The following is a 17,577-nucleotide window of genomic DNA, read 5'->3' as shown; positions in this document are numbered from 1 at the left end:
TGGACGAGGCCTCAGCAGCTATGAAAGCAACACATCTGCATACCACACGCTCCTCTAATGCGATTACCTCGCCACACGTTCATGCACACGCTTAATCTCGCATCCCGTATATATTCCTGTTTCATTCCAATTAACGCTTCGCTGTGGACGGACTCGCTTTCTGAACCAGTTACTCCGGGAGGAGATAAAACGCAGCAGCGACCTTTGAGCTTCCCTCTTTCCCTCGTCGGAAATCTCCAACCAGAATAAAGTCCCAGACACGAAACTACGGTAAGACGAGCTTGGTGGCAGCGCGCCGGCGTTTGTGTGTGTGTGTGTGGGTGGGGGGGGGGGGGGAAGAACGACGGCGTCTGCACGAAGCTAAAAGAAGAGTCGAGTTCCATCCAAGCTTTGACCTGAGGGTTTAAACCACAATAAAGTTCTCTACGCCGTTCCTTCACATGAACTTGTATGAAGAGACGTCTCATGCTCTGATCCTCATCAGCAGGTGGAGCAGAGGATTCTTTACTGGAGAAAAGTTGGGAGAAACTTTGTACAAAATTAGGCTCAAGGAATAAAGAATTAACAACGATTTTACTGAACCATCTGCAAAAGAAGCAGATTCAGGAGAAAAAGCTCCGACCTTAAAGCCTCCCCCAAAATTCGATATCCTAAACCCCCCCCCCCGCAGAGCCCCTTCAGCCCCGAGTCTTTGAAGAGCCCCCCCCCGCCCGGCCTTGCGGTGCGGCCCCCCTGCCGGTGTGAACCCTCCACCTGCAGGCTGCAGATCCTGGTCCATGTGGGTGTTTCATTGAGATTCAAACCTCTGCTCAGAGTTTAAACCCAGTTCTACTAAAGTAGCAGAACAACCTTCACAGAGCATCACAGGGAGCATGTTGAGGACAGACTGATCCTACACTGACACTTTCTCCAAACTCAACATTTAGTAATACATTATATGTAAGAATATAAATGAAGAAACAGTTGTACTTGTCTTGCTTCCACATGGGGGGATGCTCTGAATCCCTCAGTGAGAGCTGGAGGACGTTATTTGGGTAGAAAGAAGCTTCACGTTGAGAACAAAAACAGCAACATTTGCGTCCTTCCAATCCTCCCTCGCTTTGCGTTGTGTGTCACATCCCATTTCCCTCCAGTGGCAGCGATCACGACCATAATCATGTAGAATAGATGCTGCCGCTGAACACGGGCAATAATGAAATGTTTTCCCGCCTCACAGAGATATCAAGCATCCTTTGCTGCTGTGGGTCTGTTGCCATGGGAACAGATGCAAATGACAGAAATAGGGAATCTATCGGTGCACAGCGGCTGTTGTGGGACAAGCGAACGCGCTGCGTTCACAAAGCTTTCTGCTCCGAGCCCCAGAGGAGGGATTCAAACACTGCTTTCTGTACTTGGACGTTATTGAGACATATATCTTGGGGCATTGATCTAGATCGCCCTGCAGTACTTGTGTGTATGTATGGGAAAAGTAGAGCTTCATGTTTGTTTCCATCTGCAGAGATTTCACTGTACATGATGGGATGCCTCCACAGGACGCATGCATGCTCCTGATGTCACACCTCCCCACAGAAACCAACCCAGTGTGTTGCATCATATGTCAAACCCCCCTCAGACCTTTGCACAGCCGTCTTCTTTAGCTCCAGGAAGGTATTCCGTAAAATGCCATCAATAATTTGCTCCAGTAAATGCTTTGTAATTTATTCGCATGTATATTTACATCTTTAGACGTGTCAAGGATTCGGCTCATTTAGATGCTGTAACTGAACATCTTATGGAGACGTCTTCACTCCCCAGAGCCCCAATTAGTGCAAAAGGCCATTCCTGTCACTGTAAGGAACGCTCCTCTGAAACGGCACATCTGCATTTCAAATGCATTTAAGACATTTAAGAAATTTATAGAAATGAATAGAAAGAAAAGATAAGAGATTTCGATTGGACACTTCAGCTCTTAAAATAAGCGTTTGTATCGCGCTAAAAATAACATCAGATGAAAGACAAACTTTCTAATTGAAACTCAGGGACATTTACAGGTTTTCAGAATCCAATTAATCCTCAAAGCCAGTTAACCGAGATGTGAGATCTAAATACAGTGCAGCAAACAACAAGAATCAAACGTTCACAGGTAATGCGATCACCTTGTTAATTATTATATGATAGAAAATGCAATCAATCCGCGTTTTGATCGTGCATTTTCAGTAAAGTGTGTGTGTGTGCGTGTGTGTGTGTGTGTGCGTGCGTGCGTGTGTGTGCGTGCGTGCGTGTGTGTGTGTGTGTGCGTGCGTGCGTGTGTGTGCGTGCGTGCGTGTGTGTGTGCGTGTGTGTGTGTGTGTGTGTGCGTGTGTGTGTGTGTGTGCGTGCGTGCGTGTGCGTGCGTGTGTGTGTGTGTGTGTGCGTGTGTGTGTGTGTGTGCGTGTGCGTGTGTGTGTGCGTGTGTGTGTGTGTGTGTGTGTGCGTGTGTGTGTGTGTGTGCGTGTGTGTGTGTGTGTGCGTGTGTGTGTGCGTGTGCGTGTGTGTGTGTGTGTGTGTGTGTGCGCGCGCTCATTACAGCCGCTGATGAATAGATGTTTTGGGTGGAACAGGAGGTTTAGTGGTGGTTCCTGCCTGAGGTTGTTCCTTCTCAAAGAGCAGGTGGGACTCCAGGACGTAGCCCCCCCCATTCGACGTCCCACCAGCCCTAATGACGCCTCAAACTAGGCAAACACTGTTCATCACGATACACCCGCCGGAGTCCATGGAGCAGTGGGACAATATTTGGAAAGCGTTATTCTGGGGTGTGTGTGTGTGTGCGCGTGTGTGTGTGTGTGTGTGTGTGCGCGTGTGTGTGTGTGCGCGTGTGTGCGTGTGTGTGTGTGGGACTTCTCTCCACCGTAGAGACCCAGTGGTCCTCAGTCGCTCACCCAAAAGGTTCCATGTTCGCTCTGAACCTGCCACCAGCAGGAAGTGACTTTGGATCAGCTGCTTCATCCTGACCCAGTTTGCCTTCAGACGGCGTCTCTCTGTGGGATTTTCTTCCTGAAGTCGGTCCAAACTCAAACAGGACCCAGACCTGCTGGAAGCGCCGAGTCAACACGGCCATTTGGTGTCATCAGCGTTCAAATGGCATCGATATCCGGCCGCTTAGAGGAACCAGAATGAAGCTGCCATCATTGTGCAGTTTACTTCTCAGTTATGGAGTTGATTCCCTCTGGTTTGTGTCAGTGGTCCCACCACTCGTCCATGATGGAGAAACGACCTTCTAACTCCGTTATGACTCCTCATCCAAAGGAGCTTTTTGAAAAGCAGCTCATATCACAAATACATCATTTCTCCTTCCCCCTATCATACAGTTGTGTTGCCTCTTTATGAATGTGTTATTGTAGATGATGAACTAGAACATACAGATGTTCCTGCTGCTCTCATTAAGCTCCATAATCATAAATCACATCCTAATATGTCAAATATGGAACATTGCAAACTAACAAACTAAAACAATACATTGAAAATAGCGTGATTGATGATTTCTTAGTTGCTGTAAATGACTTTGACTAAAAGCAGGCAGCAGTTTGGGAAAAGCTTTAATCCCAAATACTTCCTGTGAACATCCCTCAGTATCACCAGAATGTTCGTGTTCCCCCTTTTCCTTTAAAAGCGAACAATGGCGGCCAAACGAGCCTGATTAATGCTTCTTTTGGGAGATGCACACCTTCATGGTGGTTATGTGGTCATTTGAGAGGGAAGCCTTGCATTCTTCAACACGGCTCATCACTCCCAAAGAAGAGATCCTTTAACGTTCTCTCTCGACTTACAAAGAGCACGGATTCAACCTGGCTCCCGGCTGCCTGTTAGAAGCCTTCACTCCTTATTCTAGTGGACAATCACTCATTGACGGTCAATGCACAAAAGAACCCAGAGGGGGGGGGGGGTTATTACTCACTGATGTTGTCCTGCTTCCTCCTGGGAATCATAACCCGAAAAACGTTGCCATCTCTTTTCTGATTGGGCCTCATATCAGAATTCCCCCGTCAGGTTGAGATCGGCACCGGCAGCCTTGGTCCGTCCCGGGGGACAGTTTGGTCCCCTCTGCGGGACGCCGAAGGTCCTCAAAGGACAGCAGCCTGCGTCCTTGAACATGGAACGTGTCTCAGGAGGCCGAGTTCCTGAGATCTTAAATAAGAACTGGACTCCTTGTCTTTATGTCCAACCGTGAGCTTCACTTCTTGGATTCATCCAGCAGGTGAACGTGATGCATCCTCACACGACATTGCAGTTAAACAAATATGGGACTCAAAGTAAATAAATGCATTTGCTGAGAACGCATTACTGAATGAATCTGTTCTACTGGGAGCAAATTAAAAGCAGAAATATTCTAAATTAAGATAAGTGGAGATAAGTAGACTGAATTGTTATTGACACCTGCAACTAAAGTGCGTCTCATAAAGACTCTTAAGTTGATTAAAGCTGCCATGAACTCCATATTATCGCATAGTGTTGGATCAACATCCTCTTTGTCAGTGGGAATCAAATCTGGATCAACGGTTTTTAATGGTGTTTTAGGTGCTTTAATTAAAGCGAAATGGAGATGGATGCCGACACGAATATGTGCAACATTTACCTGATCTCTGTATTCCGCTGTGAAATACTGGCCCAAAGTGATCATGTGACCGCGAAGGTCGCTTGTGACCAATGGATGAACAATGCAGCGTTCAACAAACTAATTTAATTATCTTGGAATTTCCCAACATTACTCCCTAAATGACCTGCGCCTCAAGATGGCGGATAATCCTCCTCTAATCTCCTGCTTATGGAATGTGTCTCCGTCCCCGGAGACAGCGGCGGGTCCTCCTCTGTTTGGGGTAGTAATCGCTGCGATTCTCCCTCCTCATTACTCACTAATTGCTCCCAGTTGATTAATTACTCCGAATGATGAAAAACGCCCCGGAGACACCCCCCCCCCCCCCCCCCCACACACTGCTTATGGTCTCTCTCTTCCTGCGGGGTCAGGTGAAACAAAAGCCCAAGGCCTTCCTCAGCAAAGAGGTGGAGGAAGGAGGAAGGTTGTAACCCTGATTACGACGTTCCCTGGAATAGAAAGCACCAGAAATAACTGGAAGTCCCTCTTTTTAAACAAGAGAAGATCCCAGTCTGTACTTGGCTTCTTGTCTCCTTCTCTCATTAACGTTGCGGCTCTTCACACCTCTCTGAGGAAACGTAGCCTGCCTCCATCATCTCCATCATGCAGGGGGGGCTTCTGTGGTTACAGGAGGCTGAACTGTGTTTCCCTGATGCTCTCACATTACTCACAGCTACTCCATGCTGTACATGTGACCTAAATAAATCTACCTGGACTATTTTACTCTGAAAATAACTCATGTGAGTCCATTTGTCTGTTGGGAGGGTGTCTCTCTCCCATCAAACATATACTTCTAAAGTTCAAACTGGTCCCAGTGAACTCGGAGGCCTTTATTCCCAACATCACCCGACACAGAACCAATTTACTGGAGAGGGAAGTAAATCAACACCGTCAGTGTGGTGACATGAGGGGGCGAGGTGGGGGGGGGGCTTGGCCCGGGATGCTGAGGGGGCAGGAAGCCAACACGTCACCCCCCCCGTTATGAAGAGAGCCCTTTGTCCCTGATAGCAATTCTGTAGGATTCATTTAGGAAAAGGATTGAAGGAAATATCCCCGCCACAATAAAAGTCCCTGAAGGTCCGAGTGGAAATGTGCTTTTTGAATTCTTTTTTTGAATTCATTAGCATTAAGAACCTGGAGGCCGAGCGGGTCCGATCGACTCATCGTTCATCCACGGCACCTTATTATCAACAGGAACGTGGACCAAACACATTTCCTGTGCTTCCTTTTTGCCTTTGATGACTTCCCCCCCCCCCCCCCCCCCCCCCCCCCGAACAGGTGTGTGACCCAGATAGCTCGTCAGAATGAACCGAGGGAGGAAGCCTCCAGAGGGGAATGAGCGCTTTGTTAATTTGCCCCTTCATTAGTTCTGTTTCCTGGTTAATGTTGTCCCGCCCCTGCCTCCAATGAGCCGGTACCGGTCCACTGCTGCCGGGACCGCGGGGCCAAAGAGAAGTGTTAGTTCAACATGTCCCCCCCCCCCCCCCACACACACAGAAACAGAACCTTCATGTGAACCAGTGGATGAATATGATCATGGGAGGGGGGGGGGGGGGTAAATGAGCACATCATCCGCTCTCATTGGCTCGGGGAGTTAAATGGTCTCCTGTGTTTATGGGTCTAATGGTCAGGAGGACGATTGGAGAGAATCAGACTAAATTAACTTCACAATTTATGCATTAATACAATGAAGGGAAAACAATCTCACTTCCTGTTTGCATCCAATTTTCTGGGTGAAATATTTGATGATAGCGTTATTCATTATAATTTCCTCTCCGTGCTGTAATGTAATTACTCCTTTGTATGATGCCTCTAGCTGATTATCACAAAGTGAAGGAGAAGATGGACCTGGGGTCCCAGCAGAGGAGCAGAGGATGTTCTCTGTGGAGCCCCCGGGCCGCTCGGAGGACGCCACGTTCCACTTCCTGTAACCAGCACGAGAAACACGGAGCTGGAGAAGGAAGATGAAGAGACTTCTTTAGGCAGAAGTCATCGGCAGAGTTTTAGATGAAAGATAAAACTCTCACATAAAAGGGATCAACCTTTTTCCCTTTGACACAGAAGAAAGAATAAGAGCTCTCTGTCTTTTTAATGTGTTTTCCAAGTGTCACAACTCTGCATCACTGATTCACACGTTCATAGGTGAGGGCAAAAAAACGTTACTCACATCTGACAGCTTCCCCTGCCGTGACCTCTCGTTTCCGCGGGAAGGCTCCTGAGCTCCAGAGGAAGCTCCGTTATCCTTCTCCTCTCTAGGTGAGGATGTGGTTGTGATCACAGCCTTCTGTGAGGAGCCCGAGATCCAAACTGCTCTCACCGGTCCTTCATGACGGAGCACGTGGCCGTGTAAGTTCTGCTCCTCGGCCCAAACGGACTGATTTTGATTGCTAAACTTCTGGTACGTCCTCCCAGCTCAGTGATCCGGAGCAAACAGAGGACGCCCCCCCCCCCCACCCACCCCCATATATTAAGACGTGTAAATTAGCCCAGGGGTGTTAATCTGTTCCCGTTGACAGCGAGGTGATGATCCCCCCCCCCCCGCAGGAGTAACAATAAACAGGGGTTTATCTGAGACCTTGACTCGACACCCCGCTTGTAGGGAGGAGTGCACCTGGTCTTAGTGGGGGGGGGGGGGGCTTGCTGATGGAATGAGGAGTCAGCGTGTCTTCGCCTGTCCTCTCGTTACCTGCAGTTTTCCTCGTTGACCTCCGAGCGCTTTGATCGATGTGCTGGATCAGCCCGGCCTGAGCGATGCTAATCAGAGGCCCTCCTCACCCCAATTAGAGCAGCCCCCGTCCCGCGGCTCCACACGCTCTGTCCCTCCCTCCGGTGGGGACATCCATCACCGCAGGGACGGACAAAATGTTTGTGTGACCTTTGACTCTACAAAACCAGCCTGGCAAATAGTTGAGCTCAAAATCTCCTCCAACAAAGACCACCAGGTGAGTTCTGCTCGAGGTCTGGGACGCTTTCAAAAGACACGTTCAAGTTGCTCTTTATTTTGGTAACGACTTGTCAATCACAACGCAGCCCCGCCCTAAATCACACTGCTTCGTGGTCTATTTGACTGTAAATAATGGACGTCGGGACGTGGCGTCTTTTCCGCGGGTGGAGGTCACTGAGGACTCACCTGAGCTTTGTTTGTGACCCGGGGGGGACTTGAGCCCACCAGGAGCCCCTTTGTTTGTGTGCTCTTATGCATAAGCATGAACACATGTTCCTCCTGAGGAGTCCCAGCAGGAGGCCGTCTCCTCCTTTCAGCCCCGTGTCCTCATTTCACATTTGGAGAGGAGATCAGGCCATTAGATCCATTCCTGTGTACTCACAGAGGGAGGAAGGGGGAGGGGGGGGGTCAGGTAGGGACGTCGCCTCATGATTTATTCAATCTGTCCTCGTCCCCGTGCTTCTGGCGTCCTCTCACGCTGTCATCGCGCTCTGAAGCTGGGAGGAAAGCAGGGGGGGGGGGGGGGGCAACGAGCATCGAGTCCCTCACAGACATCCTCTGCATAATTACCCGTCTTCAAGTGGGGAGGGAAACGCGCTCGGTGCTCGTCCCCCACGCCCCCCGCACGTCTCCATCAGGCGAAGCTGTGCAGAGGCTCAGCAGCCAATCAGCGAGCGAGAGGAGGACGAGCCGCTCGAGAGGCTCCAGAGGAGGATGTTTACCTTTTGTTTTCATGTGGATTCTGGGATTACTTTTAATTAATTGGCCCCCGCTGCACAGAAAAGCTGCGAGACAAAATCAAGCAAACGCAAAAAATAAGCACTCAGGGACACACACTTGCACAAAAACCCCACATCATTCACCCCCCTCCCTCCTCATGGCCCTGTGTTCTCCTGCAGGCAACGCGTGCACCATGTCAGAGTACAACAAGCTGAAGAGCACGCTGCTGGAGATGCAGCCGGCGGCGCCGACCACCGGGGGGCGGGGCCAGCAGAGGGGCATGGAGGCCAAGCGGGCGCTGGTGGACACCATGTTCAAGTACCTGGACGCGGACGGGGACGGGCGGCTGGTCGGGGACGAGCTGGAGAAGGTGGGTGCCGTCTGATTGGTGGACGCGTTTGTTGCCTCCTGTTCATTGTGGCGTCCCCCCCCCCCCCCCCCCCCCCATGTGTCCCCTTCAACCTGGTAAGGTAACAACATGATCCTGGCTTGAAGTAGCGAGGGATCAAACTATGAGGCGTGATGCCATTAATCACAAAGGTTACTGGACTAAAAAGTCTTACCATTTAAATATAAAATCAAATCTTTGGATGTTGAACTGTGTTTTGGCTGATTATCCTGATCACATGACGTGTTCTGGTCTCGCTAAAGCATCAGCGTTGATGGGGAATCCAATCCCCCCCCCAGGCAGCATCTGGTGTCTGGAAATGGGCACCAGCGCCGGGTGATAATTAGACTCCTCCCACCCCATGCGTTGGTCTCGCTGACTTGTGCCAGAACGCAGTGAACCGCGTCGGTGAAGCGACCTCCGTGTGCTGAGGCTCCTTCGTGTTATCTGGGGGGGGGGGGGGGGAGGGAGCAGCTTTATGATGCCACTGAATACCAGGCTTATTAGAACCTGATGATTAATTAGTGAAATGAAACAGAATCTGAGAAATGCCCCAGTGATCTTCTGTCATGTCTCTGCGGCTGTGATTGGCAAACAGCTTTGTCCCCTTTTGAAATGGAAGAGGAAAGAAATGTCAAATAGATTCACTGCAACGTCCAACTGAAGCTTTGGATCAATGACACATGTGGCCGGGACATCTGTGGATGAGACCTCCTTATCGGGGACGTCCTCACGGGGCTCCAGGGACACACGAGGCGTTCTTAAATGTGCTTATCCGCCATGGCAACAGTGCAGCTCCATGCAGAATCAATCGGGGGGGCTGTATTTAAGGGGCTTTAAAATCATGGCAAAGGAATTAAACATTGGATTAACATTACAGAACTGGTGCATTTCTACTTGAAAACTTGTCAGAAAATAATAGAACACAATCTATACGCAAAAGGAAAAAGAAGAAGAATCTGCATTTACATATTCCAGTATAACTGTTATCTGGCAGGAGCGGTGTGTCTCGTGTTTATCTCACTGAAACTGCATCACCTTCTCAGAGATGTCTCCCCGGGGAAGACGCCCCCCCCCCCCCCCATCGCGGAAGAGACGGCTCGTAAATGACAAACAATGGAGCAGTGAGTGGAGCGTCTTCCCAGGGGAACATCTGTGCATTAACGGAGGAGCAGTGGAAGACGTTTTTAAAATGGAAAAGCAATCCTGAGCAGCACTTATGTGATATTCTGCCCCCCCCCACACCCCCCCCCCCCTCCTTTCACACGGAACCCGGCGACTCTCAGAAGGATCTTCACAGGCTTCTTCCTTCTCCTTCTGATTGTTAGAGACTCGTGAAATACTCGTAAAGCTGACTCTACTCAGGCTGTAATTTCATTCAAATCACTTTAACATCTGCTGGAAAACAAGTAATCACAACTTGTGCTAATTGGAACATCAACATTTGAAAGCTTTCATGAGCAGTCTGTTTAAATTTAATGAACAAAAACATGCAGTAAGCTGGATGTGTGTTGATTATAAATCCTTTATTTGTAGCCACTGCTGCTGTTATTATCATTACTACTTAAGTCTCTGTCTATCAGCCCTAGCAGTGCAAAGGAGATGCACATAGGAGGAGAAACGCAGCTCAGATTACAGCCCACACGGCTCGCTCCCATATCTCTACACGCAGGTACTTTATATCACTGAAAGAGTCCCAACCAAGCCGCTCACGGGCGTAAAATGATGCCGAGGAAGAAGGAGGACACATTTGCGTCCTATCTCCGTCCTTTAGAAACGTCAGATTGACATTTACACCCAGCGTGCACAATGTGGTTTCAGCAGATACCTGCAGCCAGGCGAGCTGTGCCACGTTGTTGAGCAGCTGTGTTCTTCGTGCTCAGGTCTCCACCAAGGAGCGCGTGGAGGACGGCCTGCTGGCGTGCACCATGCAGGACCTGCTGCGCTACGACGACTACAACAACGACGGGCACCTCAGCCTGCACGAGTTCTACACCGCCTTCCGTGAGTCCTTCACCCCCGTCTTCCTCCTCCTTCTGCTGCGTCATGCACGTTAGGCTGTGCTGCGTCTTTGACCTTGCTGCCTCTCTGCATGCGACACCGATGCTTCTGAAATAATAGTGAACCCCCCCCCCCCCCCCCTCCCCCCCCAGAAGCCCGCGGACTTCCCATGGAGTGGGCTGGGATCAAAGGGTTTGGGCCACGGGTAAATGGATCAGTGCGCGGCGGCCATTAGAGCATCAGTGGCCTTGTGGGCGGATGAGAGCTCAGGCAGGTTCCACCTTGTTAGGACCAGTAATCGCAGATGAAGCTCTCGTCGCGTCCCAGCAGCTGGCGGCCATTTGTAATGGGAGGGGGGGGGGGGTCGGCGCTCCATTAAGCCTCGTCCATATCGTCCCGCTGCACAGACAGGCATGCTGGTGCTTGGATGTGTGTGTATTGTGCGTGGTGTGTTTGAGAAACGGGCCGGCGCCGATAAAAGCAGCCATTGGTCATGTGACGCTCAAGGTTAACGGCTGGGCTGCAGAACGCCGGCACCAAGAGGGAGCGCTTGTTTTTGAGTGGGCATCTGGTGTTGTGGATAATGTTGATGGTGTTGAGTGTGTGTGTGTGTGTGTGTGTGTGTGTGTGTGTGGGGAAGCGGAGCAGCCAGGATTCACAGGTGTGTCCAGCAGCGTGAAAATGGACAATACGGTCACAGGAGTCCAAATCGGTCTCTTCTCCTCTTTGGTTTCCACGGTTCTTCTTTTCTTCTGTCCTTCACTTTGTTGCTCCCAAAGTCACCGGATTACAGATTGCGTCGTTCGGGTCTCTTTGTTGTCTCTTTATCTAAAGTTTTTAAAAAAAAACTTTCAAATCTCTCCTCTGTCGCCACCCAAATCCATCTTTCACTTCCCCCCCCCATGAATTGAATAGAGCCAATTGCCAGGAGAATGCTCCTGAGATGATTGCATTCGTATTGATTTTTCTTCTTATTCCACCTTTAACAAGACAAGCAGACTGTTCTGCAGGAGTTTTTTTGTTTGGTTTTATTGCCTCCTAAGGCCCTCTTTGCCACTTCTGGATCTGGAGTATGGATTTATTCTAATGATCAGAGAATAAATGTAACTGGATGTGACTCCGTCTCTGTGGTATTAAAGTAACTTTGAGGAGCCACAAAGAGGATGGAAGACCTTCTGAGCTTCACGGTGGTTTCATGTATTGTTTCTATAAGTAACATTTCATCACATTTAAATCTATTGCTTGTGAGAGGTTTAATGGTAATGGCTGACCGGGCTGTTTTCAAAAAGAGCTCATTTGGCATCCTAAGTCGCCCCCCCCCCCCCCCCAAACGACCCCCCTGATGTCACTCGGCTCCCAGCGATAACACAAACAAATCACAGTGAGCGCGACCTCTTGCACCATCAGGACGGAGATGACGGCCTAATGGCTTCCATTAGCTCTGGGCCTCCTGGAGGTTGTTCCACAGGTGCTTTCTCAGCGTGTCAACAACGCTGCCTGGGGGGCGGGGGGGCGATTCATACAGCGAGGAGGAGATTCCAATGAAGAGCACGCGAGCCCTGAGGCGGACATGTGACCTGTGGTTCTGATAGGGCTCCTCTCTGGGTGCAGCGAGATGCTTCATGTGGGGCGAGATGCAGAGATATTAATGATATTAACCTTCTCACCGCTGTGGAGGTGGAATCAGCTTTCAGTGGAACGTGTTGCTTTGGCTGCAGGGTGAGGAGTAGCAGGAGGAGGCATGGAGCACGGTGAGGGTTCCTCTCATCCAGGCCTTCAATGAACACCCTGTTCTCCCAGGATCAGCTGCTCTGCTCTCAGCAGCTATAGACAATAAATCCACAGTGTTGGGAAACCTGTCGAGTGACGCAGACCAGTAGGAGCGCTATGAGCTAGCCGCTAGGCTAATTCAAGAGCAGAGACCACGGGACGACGCTGGGATGCCTCTGCTCCTCATCACAGCTTCTCATTATTTGATCTGATCCGTGAGGTTTAAGTTCCGTTATTCGATTCACTCGAGCAACGAGGAGCTCGTTCAGGGAACAATTAGCTGCTAAGAGGCCACGCAATGAGCCAGCGGTAGGAAACACACAGCTGGTGTGCATCCAATTAGGACCCATTGTTTGTCCATCGAGCCCCCACATGAAGACCCCCCCCCACCCCCCCGGTTTGTTCTCTTACTCCTCTGTGGGTCTGTTTGTGCATCGTAGTGGAATATCATGGAGATTCAGCTTTGATTAATCGAGAGTGGGAACTAGCAGAAATGGTGCTGTTGTGAGGAGGAGGAGGAGGAGGAGGAGGAGGAGGAGGAGGAGGAGGAGGAGGAGGAGGAGGAGGAGGAGGAGGGGATGAAGAAGAGGAAGTGTTGATGGAACCCCGTGAAGAAGGAAGGGAGGAGCTCCGGGGGGAGGAACAGGAGAGAGTGAGACGGCTGCTGGGCGAGAAGAAGTGAACTATGAAGAGAGGGATGTGAGTACACACATGTGTGTAGCATGCGGGGGGGGGGGGGTCTTAGACCTCCAGCTAAGCTCTTAACAACAAAGCCCCTGTGAACTGGAGGTCCACCTCCTGCTCTCCACCTCTTCTCTCCCCTTGTGTTGCTTTTGCACAAAGTTCTGTTTACTGTTCTTCCTCCTTTCCTTTCCTTTCCCTCCCTGCCTCCTCTTCCCTAGCTGCCTCCTCGTTAGAACTCGAAATGTGTCCTTCTGTCACTTTTCATGGAATTACCCAGAATCAGAGGCATTGATTTTCATATCATTTATTTATATTGTGTATATTACTGTTTGTTGTTAAATGAATGTGATGAATTATTAACAGTATCTGGTATCTTTAACTTGAACTATTTCCTGTGGAAGTTACACACGTTGAATGGAACTTTAACGCTGGGACGGTGTGAAGAATCCTTTAATTAAATGAATTCTTTCATTTAACAATAAAGGCATTTTTCATCCGACAAAGTGGATTAAAACCTTAGTGCCAGCGGGTGGGATTTTATTTAGTTGACTTTCACTCGCTGTGTGTTCGTCTGAGACGAAGCACCTTGTTCTCAATGGGGAGAGAAGCCCAGCGCGTCGCCATGGCAACTGGGCCTGTCCGTTCATCGCCCGAGTCATTTTATTTGGCACAACGCTCGTCTGATGGGTTTAATTCCCTGGAGCAGGGGGGGGGGGGGGGGGGTCCGGCCAGAGCGGCAGTGAAGACGAGTGAAGGCTGTGAAGGACTTTATCTCACACCTGGTGGTCAGACGGATCACATCTGGATCAGATATACTGTGAGTTATTGTCCCATAACTCTTATTTAAGTGTAATCACTGAAGTGGGAGGAGTCTCAGTAGGAGTCTTTGTGGGGGGGTGAGTGTGCACTGTGATCTGATGCTGATGCCGATCGGTCGTAATGGGGGGGAAATGTCACGGAACATCTGGAACATCATGCGAGGCTCATTAGGACCACATGACACCCCCCCCCCCATTTAGATGAGCCATGTAAATCACGCTTCTTCATGACCTATTAACCTTCCCAATGTCTCCTCCATCTTTTTGCGGCTTTCCTTATGTCTGGTGCCCCCCAGGGCGTGGCTGGTGTGTTTCAATGCTGCGTGATTCCCCCCCCTCCCCCCCCAGGCTGTTAGAGGCGCAGCATGTGGTCGCCTTTTATCTCCCTCCTCGAACACCCTCTCTGGCGAGGAAATAATTCATTATCACGCCTCCATTGATTTGCTCTTTTCTCCTTCCTTCCTTCTCCCTTTGGTGCCCCCCCCCCCCCCCCCCCCCTCACTTTCTTTATTTTTTTCAATTTCAAACAAGAGTGTGTGTGTGTGTGTGTGTGTGTGTGCTGGGAGTGGTACTCGTCCTCCTCTCATCTGCTGAGATCCCCTCCAGCGTCCACCTCCACCAGCTCCGAAGATGTTCTCTCAGAACAAAGAGATAAACAAAGAACGAGGACCAAAGGGAAAAGGAAAAGGTTTTAGTGCAAAAAAACAGAATACAGCAGTGGATTCATGGAAGTAAAAGACGAGCCAACAAGGTTGGAGCAGATCTTCCGTTACGGCTGCACAACCTTCACTTTCATTGACTCAGCAACATTCCTGTGTGAGGAAAGATCCCCTGGACCCTCTCAGCGAGGAACATCTGTTCTCTCCAAGCCACCGGCTCCAGCTGGCTCCGTTACAGTGATGAGGTTGTGTTTTAATAGGAGCTGGATCTCCTCTGTGCGCTGCGACTATTCACCCAGCACACCTCCACCAAGCAGCAGCAGCAGGAGGAGAGGGAGGGAGGGAGGAGGGGGAGGGAGGGGGGAGAGGATGTTGCCTCTAGCTGAAATCACACACATACACACCTTGAGGGCTTCAGTTCCTCCAAGCACACATCTAAAGGAGCTGCATGAAGACTCTTCGGTTAGCTTCAGTTAGCCTCAGTTAGCTTCGGTTACCTTGTCACGGTCTGGTGGGGTGCAGAGGTGTGGCTAGGCAGCAGGGGGAGGAGCTAGGAGGAGGAGGAGGAGGAGAAGGAGAAAACAGGGTGTAACGGTAGAAAAGACGTAGGATGGATGAAGGGAACAGAAGATCACTCACCTCACACTTTGCACCCATCGGGCATCAGGAGCTCGTGAATGAGTCGTTCTTCCTCTCGAATGTCTGAGTAACAAGTGTCAAGTTGCACTTCAGCCGCACCTGGAGCCTCACAACGAGGGTTTGGCTGCATTCTGTTTAATTAAAAACCCTTTGGCCCCTTCAGTCATGTTCATCCTCATCACCAAGGGCCCCTGATCAAGGGAAGGTCCTCACTGCAGGAATCCACACACGGCGTCACTGTTCCAGGTGAGACGGAGGACAAACTGCTTAGAGCCCCACACTTAGAGCCCCACACTTAGGGCCCCACACTTAGAGCCCCACACTTAGGGCCCCACACTTAGAGCCCCACACTTAGGGCCCCACACTTAGAGCCCCACACTTAGGGCCCCACACTTAGAGCCCCACACTTAGGGCCCCACACTTAGAGCCCCACACTTAGGGCCCCACACTTAGAGCCCCACACTTAGAGCCCCACACGTCATTCAGCTGCTTTCAGCGGACTTTCAGCAGACCTTGAGAGAAAAGCTGAACCACTCAAACAATCGGAGGCAGAGAGAGAGGATGTGATGGATCTCTGAAGTCTTCATTCTTTGTGTGGGGGGGGGGGGGTCCGGGTTACCCGATAGCCCCGCCTCCTGAAACCACGTTGCGCTGTGCTGGAGCGTTGAAGCTCCGAGGCTTCTTGGTCTTTGTTCTTCCTCAGGCTGAACTCCAGTAACAAGCGGTACGAGGTTGGATGCCTGCATGTCATTGATCCTGCTGGGGGGGGGCAGGTGCCCCGGCGGGCTGTAGACTGCGGGCAGGGAGGGAGGGAGGGGGGGGACGTCTCTCTAGGAATAGAACGTCTTCTAAAGCAGACAGAAATAACAGTAGTGATGCCGAGCTCCTCCAGGTAGCTGCTGTGTCCTGTGCGATGACTTTGAGTTTTTTTCACATGATTGAAGTGTTTTAGACGACGCCCTCCAGCCTGTCTAGACGGGTGTGTGTGTGGGGGGGGGGGGGGGTTCTGTTTTTGGACACTTTCTAGCTGCATTCTTTACCGTCCGATGAAGGTCAAAGCTGCTGCTTTAGCGTTTGGGTCCAAGACATTTTTGCAGAGAGAAGAGAAGAAGCGTGAAGGTACGGACATGTCCGTATATATATATATATATATATATATATATATATATATATATATATATATATAGACCTCCCTGTTTACAGCTCACATGAAGGTCTCCACCAGCCTCGGATTCCATCAGCTCAACAGCTGAGCCTTGACTATCTTCTGAGAACACGCAGGTCACTTTGAGTCCAGCAGTCTTCTCCACCTCCCAGCAGCCCTGCTGCCTTCACGCGGTTTAATCATTAAGCATGCACAAATTTAGCCCCAAACTTTTGCAATTATTTTAAAACACCCGCCATGCTTGGAGGATCCATAATAATTTAGTGGGGGGCCGTAGACAAACTCTATTCTCCCATAGTTCCTTGCACACTGTGGAGGGAGAAAGAGGGAGTCAATTATGGAGCCATTAATCAACTTCATCAACTTCTTAGAAACCCCGTTAGTGGTTTTAATGGTGCCGTGTGACAAAGCTTTTCTGCTAATTAATCAATTTAACGAGATTTAAATGTGGGCTGTGACAAAAAAACAACAACAACGACTTAACCTGGTTGTTTTAATATGCAGATTTTTATCGTCCTTTTAATAAAATGAAAAAAAACATGCACTTCCAGCAGAGGGAATCCGGGGGAGAGCTGCAGTGTATTTATTCAGAGAAAGATTTTAAAATACACATTTTCCGTTGTTCTAATGCCGTCCATGTGAAGGAATATATTTTAATTTAATAATTTAGAGGAATAAAACAACCAACTCTGTACTGAACTAATACAAATATCCATTCTCAACTCTACAAGGCCTCGTCATCACATGACAGAGAATCCTACATCCGGGCCAATAACCCTCCTCCTCCCCCCTTAGTGAGAGGAGTGCTCCTCAGGCTCTTCTCCACGCCAGCTTGGTCTCAGCAGACATCCTTATTCCAGAATGTCTGCTGGAGGTCAGGAGCTCCCCAGGCCTCCTCCAGGTGAAACTAGAGTCAAGGTCAACTCACAAAGTACAGAATGCGTGTCGTGCATCTGATTGTTAAAAAAGAACAAACAAATGCTAAAAGAGAAACGAGGTCTCTGCGTCTCGTTAGCTTCGGTTTTTGTCTCGCGCTCAAACGGTGACCTCCCTCTTTCTCTCAGAAGAAGAAGAACATAACCTCCTTAAATTGGGCACAACTCAGTATCCAGTGTTTTGCTCTCCACAGCCGTTGACCTTGGTTGACCTTGGTTGACCTTGGAGTGTTTTCCCGGGAAGT

General features: G+C 49.9%; 1 protein-coding gene across 1 annotated transcript in view; it reads left to right on the top strand.

Moving 5' to 3' along the window:
- Positions 1-17,577, top strand: part of LOC119215282 (follistatin-related protein 4) — a gene marked incomplete at its 3' end in the record, with an annotated part of 74,559 nt that overhangs the window by 43,025 nt on the left and 13,957 nt on the right. The window contains exons 5-6 of the mRNA XM_062560454.1: positions 8,453-8,643; positions 10,545-10,665. Of these exons, the coding sequence (XP_062416438.1) occupies positions 8,453-8,643; positions 10,545-10,665 (312 nt within the window). The remainder of the gene's footprint in view (positions 1-8,452; positions 8,644-10,544; positions 10,666-17,577) is intronic.

Source organism: Pungitius pungitius, unplaced genomic scaffold, assembly GCF_949316345.1.
Source record: "Pungitius pungitius unplaced genomic scaffold, fPunPun2.1 scaffold_63, whole genome shotgun sequence".
Lineage (NCBI taxonomy): Eukaryota > Metazoa > Chordata > Actinopteri > Perciformes > Gasterosteidae > Pungitius > Pungitius pungitius.
Note: the sequence above shows the minus strand (reverse complement) of the source record. Positions and strands in the feature narration are given on the sequence as shown.